This window comes from Perognathus longimembris, chromosome 3 (assembly GCF_023159225.1).
Source record: "Perognathus longimembris pacificus isolate PPM17 chromosome 3, ASM2315922v1, whole genome shotgun sequence".
NCBI lineage: Eukaryota > Metazoa > Chordata > Mammalia > Rodentia > Heteromyidae > Perognathus > Perognathus longimembris.
The window spans coordinates 75,189,616-75,195,615 of NC_063163.1; the positions used below are offsets into that span (position 1 = coordinate 75,189,616).

Here is a 6,000-nt window from a genome sequence, read left to right on the forward strand (position 1 = left end):
ATGGAATTTCCCGCGGGGGCTGGCTTTGAACCATAATTCCTCAGATATCAGCCTTCTTAGTAGCAAGGATGACAGGCCTGGGCCAGCAGTGCCTGGCTGAACCATTTTATCGTGGTACCCTTGTAATATTCTCAGAGTATGTCAACAGCTTTCAGAAAAGGAGGTTAAGGGGCTGGAATGTGGCTTAGTGGTAGAGTGCTTGCCTAGCACGCAGGAAGCTCTGGGTTCGATTCCTCAGCACCACATAAACAGAAAAAGCCAGAAGTGGTGCTGTGTCTTAAGTAGTAGAATGCTAGCCTTGAGCACAGGAAGGCTCAGGGACAGTGCCCGGACCCTGAGTTCAAGCCCCAGGACTGGCAAAAAAGAAAGGAAGCTAATCATAATGATGATTATTATGAGGATGATAGTAATAATAATAGTCCCATCATTCTATCGCAGCCTTACCATCCATGTGGGAACTGAATGAATGCTAGTTGACATCGGTCATCAGCAGTAACTGACTGGTCCCTGTCACCATCTGCTCCAGGCCCAGCTACATGCAGAGCACCAATCGCTCCACAGTGACTGAGTTCGTCCTGGTGGGTTTCTCCACCTTCCCCCGCTTACAGCCCCTCTTCTTCCTGCTCTTCCTGCTCATGTACCTCTTCACGTTGCTAGGCAACCTGCTCATCATGGCCACCGTGGGCCTGGAGCGCAGCCTCCACACTCCCATGTACCTCTTCCTGTGCACCCTGTCCCTCTCCGAGGTCTTCTACACTGTGGTCATCATCCCACGCATGCTGGCCGACCTGCTCTCCACACGCCACACCATCGCCTTCCCCGCCTGTGCCTGCCAGATGTTCTTCTCCTTTGCCTTCGGCTTCACCCACTCCTTCCTCCTCACCATCATGGGCTATGACCGCTACGTGGCCATCTGCCACCCCCTGCGCTACAATGTCCTCATGGACCCTCGGGGCTGCGCCTGCCTGCTGGGCTGCTCCTGGGCCGGCGGCTTTCTCATGGGCCTGGTGGTCACCACAGCCATTTTCCACCTCCATTTCTGTGGGCCCAATCACATCCATCACTTTGCCTGCCATGTGCCACCACTGCTGAAGCTGGCCTGTGGCCCTGACGTCCTGCTGGTGGCCAGGGCCGTGGGCCTCGTGTGCATCGCCGCCCTGCTGGGCTGTTGCCTCCTCATCCTCCTGTCCTATGCCTTCATCGTGGGGACCATCCTGAGGATCCCCTCAGCCGAGGGGCGCCACAAGGCCTTCTCTACCTGTGCATCCCACCTCACCGTGGTCATCGTGCACTATGGCTTTGCCTCTGTCATCTACCTCAAGCCCAGGGGCCCCCCGTCTCTGGAGGGGGACACCCTGATGGGCATCACCTACACCGTCCTCACACCTTTCCTCAGCCCCATCATCTTCAGCCTCAGGAACAAGGAGCTCAAGGTCGCCATGAAGAAGACTTTCCTCCACAAACTCTACCCAGAAAAGCTATAATGATCTGGGAACTTTTCCATCTGTTAGCCGATTCTTCTCCTCAAAATAGTGCTCTGTGTTTGCAACCCTAACCACACTTGCCCTTGTCTCTTTCTAATTCTTGTTTAGGAAAAGAATTGGAGGCCAAGTAAACACCAGAGGGTCCGGTCATCACCAAGAGTTTATTTGAGATGTGACATGACACTATAACACAAAAAAATCAACCCTATTTGACTGTTTCTATTTAAATCAGGACATTGGTTCTGGGGGGGGGGGTAGAGTGGGGGAAAACAGGAAATTGCTGGGTCTTAAACTGAAGGCCTGGCTGCTGTTTCTTAGCTTTTGTGTCAAGGCTATCATTTTTTTCTTTTACCATTTTTTTCTTTTTTTGCCAGTGCCAGGGCTTGAACTCAGGGCCTGAGCACTGTTGCTGAGCTTCTTTTGCTCCAGGCTAGCACTCATCCACTTGAGCCACAGTGCCATTTTCAGCTTTTTCTGTCTATGTTTAGGAGAAATTGAACCCAGAGCTTCATGCATGCTAAGCAAGCGCTCTACCACTGAGCCACATTCCCAGTCCTGCACTTCCAACTTTTTAGTGATTTACTGGGGATAAGAGCATTCACATGTTTTTTCTGCTTGAGCTGTGATGTTCAGATCTCAGAAACTGAGATGACAGGCATGAGACACTATTGCCTGATCTTCATCTTTGTCAAGACTGAGAGTCTGGCTGGGAATGTGTCTTAGTGGTAGAGTGCTTGCCTAGCATGCATGAAACCCTGGGTTCAATTCCTCAGTACCACATAAACAGAAAAAGCTGGAAGTGGCGCTGTGGCTCAAGTGGTAGAGTGCTAGCCTTGAGCACAGAGAGGCTCAGGGGCAGAGCCCAGGCCTTGAGTTCAAGCCCTAGGACTGGCAAAAAAAAAAAAAAAAGATTCAGAGTTCAGAGTCATGTAATATTCCAAGCCACACAAGCCATGCCAACAATGCAATGTGAAAATGGAAGGCTCCTCTTCCAGCTGTCAGGACCCAGTATGGAGAGTAATCTGACTGTAAACCTTTAAAGGATTTTGTAATGAAAAACACCCTAAATTTTATTATGTTGACCTATGCAATAAAATTTACAAATTGCTATTGCTAAGGGCAACAGTCTGGTTCTTTCTTGTCCAGTGGGGTCTTTTCTCACTCTGTATTTTTATTATTTTTAATAGTAGTAGTAGTAGTATTTTTTGGTGCATCACGGAGATTGAACTCAGGGCCTTGGCAATAATCTCTGAGCTGTTTTTGCTCAAAGGTTCAAGCACACTTTGAGCCACAGCTCCACTTCTACTTTTCTGGGTGATTCATTGGAGATAAGAATCTCCCATTGGGCTGGGAATATGGCCTACTGACAAGAGTGCTTGCCTTGTATACATGAAGCCCTGGGTTCAATTCCCCAGCACCACATATACAGAAAATGGCCAGAAGTGGTGCTGTGGCTCAAGTGGCAGAGTGCTAGTCTTGAGCAAAAAGAAGCAAGGGGCAGTGCTCAGGCCCTGAGTCCAAGGCCCAGAACTGGCAAAAAAAAAAAAATAAAAAAAAATCACAATCTGTATGCCATTTATGTCACTTAAAACTTAGGCCACCAGGTACTGATGGCTAACATCTGTCATCCTTGCTAATCAGGAGGCTGAGATTTTGGGCTGGGAATGTGGCCTAGTGGTAAAGTGCTCGCCTCGTATACATGAAGCTCTGGGTTCAATTCCTCAGCACCACATATATAGAAAAAGCTGGAATGTTAAGCTGTGGCTCAAGTGGTAGAGTGCAAGCCTTGAGCAAAAAGAAGCTAGGACAGTGCTCAGGCCCTGAGTCCAAGGCCTAGGATTGGCCAAAAAAACAAAAAACAAAACAAAGAATCTCACAGACTTGTCCTGCCCTGAGCTGGATTGGAACTGTAATATTCAGATCTTAGCCTTCTGAGTAGCTGGGATTACCGGCATAAATTGCAGGCACCGGGCTTAGGCTGTATTAATTATTCTAAGTCACCTAGAGATAATGCAAGTACAGAGGATAATAGGGCTGCTTTCTGGACAAAATCCTGTGTGGCCGTATAGAAGCAATAGGCACATACCTGAATTTGGGGAGATGTGTTGGTCTGGCCTTAGCATCTAGCAGTTAGCATGGCCATCCTTGGCTTGGATTAGCTCAGAGGCAGTGATATGAAAACTGGGCCATCTCTATGCCTACAGCCCACCTCTGAAGACATCTTCCTTAATCATCTCTGTGGGCTTAGCCTTGGGGAGACCAAGGAATGTGACCCGGAGGAACACTTAACCAGAATGGCACGCAGCCAGGAATGCAGAGCTGGGAAACTTCCAGAGCAAGGAAGCCAGTTCAAAGCAGAAGATGGGGGTTTATTGAGCAAAAATTTTTTAAAAGGTGGGGGGGCGATGACCAATAGGCTCCACAAAGCTGTGTGCAGGTTATCAGCCCAAAATTCTGGCAGGGTTCACACTGAGCACTCACATTCATCCCCATTCTCTGTCACCAGAAATTAAAAAAAAAAATTAATGATGGCTTCTACTTCAGGTCATTAGAGACAAAAAGAAAAGAAAAGAAATATTTCCTCTGGGGGAGAAGGCAGAGCAGGTGACACAGGCACTTTAGACAACCAATTTAAGTAGCCACCAAATATTCAGGAATCAAAATAAACAATATGCAATGTGATAGTTTATTCAAAATTATTTATTTCATTGTAAATTATATATACACATATATATAATTAATGGAGCACAGTGTGATCATTTGATGCATATAAAAATCAAAATTATTAGCTGTGTGTGTGTGTGTGTGTGCGTGTGTGTGCTGGTATTAGGGGTGGAACTCAAGGTCTGGGTTTTGTCCCTGAGCCTTTTCCCTTAAGGCTGAACCACTTGAACTATAGCTCTACTTCCAGCATTTTTTGCTGGTTAACTGGAGATGAGTCTCTTAGACTTTTCTACCCTGGCTGGCTTTGAATTAGGATCCTCAGGTCTCAACTTCTTGGGTAGCTCAGATTATAGGCCTGAACTGTCATGGCAGGCTTTCAGCTTTCTCTTGATTTTAGAATGTAATCCATATTTCATCAACTAAACAACAACACATTGACTTTTCCTCTGATGACTCTAGGGTACCCACATTCACATTTTCTGTAAAAGAAATCCAGATGCAACAGGCACATTTCATGCCTGTTATTTCTCATCAAGGAAATGGAACTCAAAGCAACTGTAAAACCCTAGCATAGTATACAGTGGGATCCTAGTATTGACACATTGCTTTGCAAATGAAATTGAATGAAATGCAAATAATAAAACAGGCTAGGAGAACAGGGTCCCTGTAGTGGCTCACACTTGTTATCCCAGCGACTCAGGAGGCAGAGACCTGAGGATCACAGTTCAAAGCCAGATCAAGAAGCAAACTCCATAGTAGAGTGCTAGCCTTGAGGGGAAAATGTTCAGGGAAAGCATCTGAACCCTGAGTTCAAGCCCCATACTTATACATAATAAAAGAGTTCATTCCTAGGGTACAAGAATGTTTCCCCTTCCCAACACATTCCCCCTGGAGGCCCAGCTCTTCACGTGTGCTGGAGATGGAATTTGTGGAGGAAAGTCTTCTTCATGGCGACCTTGAGCTCCTTGTTCCTGAGGCTGAAGATGATGGGGCTGAGGAAAGGTGTGAGGACGGTGTAGGTGATGCCCATCAGGGTGTCCCCCTCCAGAGACGGGGGGCCCCTGGGCTTGAGGTAGATGACAGAGGCAAAGCCATAGTGCACGATGACCACGGTGAGGTGGGATGCACAGGTAGAGAAGGCCTTGTGGCGCCCCTCGGCTGAGGGGATCCTCAGGATGGTCCCCACGATGAAGGCATAGGACAGGAGGATGAGGAGGCAACAGCCCAGCAGGGCGGCAATGCACACGAGGCCCACGGCCCTGGCCACCAGCAGGACGTCAGGGCCACAGGCCAGCTTCAGCAGTGGTGGCACATGGCAGAAGAAATGATGGATGTGATTGGGCCCACAGAAATGGAGGTGGAAAATGGCTGTGGTGACCACCAGGCCCATGAGAAAGCCGCCGGCCCAGGAGCAGCCCAGCAGGCAGGCGCAGCCCCGAGGGTCCATGAGGACATTGTAGCGCAGGGGGTGGCAGATGGCCACGTAGCGGTCATAGCCCATGATGGTGAGGAGGAAGGAGTGGGTGAAGCCGAAGGCAAAGGAGAAGAACATCTGGCAGGCACAGGCGGGGAAGGCGATGGTGTGGCGTGTGGAGAGCAGGTCGGCCAGCATGCGTGGGATGATGACCACAGTGTAGAAGACCTCGGAGAGGGACAGGGTGCACAGGAAGAGGTACATGGGCGTGTGGAGGCTGCGCTCCAGGCCCACGGTGGCCATGATGAGCAGGTTGCCTAGCAACGTGAAGAGGTACATGAGCAGGAAGAGCAGGAAGAAGAGGGGCTGCAGGCGAGGGAAGGAGGCAAAGCCCACAAGGACGAATTCAGAGAGGGAAGTGGAGTTTGGGTCCTGCAT

At 49.0% G+C, this 6,000-nt stretch overlaps 2 protein-coding genes across 2 annotated transcripts; one reads left to right on the forward strand and one right to left on the reverse strand.

Annotated features, from left to right (window-relative positions):
- Window positions 1-536: 536 nt before the first annotated feature.
- LOC125347956 (olfactory receptor 10H1-like) lies at window positions 537-1,484 on the forward strand. Its single transcript, XM_048340886.1, has one exon. The coding sequence runs from the start codon at window positions 537-539 to the stop codon at window positions 1,482-1,484; it is 948 nt and encodes a 315-aa protein (XP_048196843.1).
- Window positions 1,485-5,052: 3,568 nt separating this feature from the next.
- On the reverse strand, window positions 5,053-6,000 carry LOC125347957 (olfactory receptor 10H1-like). Its single transcript, XM_048340887.1, has one exon. The coding sequence runs from the start codon at window positions 5,998-6,000 to the stop codon at window positions 5,053-5,055; it is 948 nt and encodes a 315-aa protein (XP_048196844.1).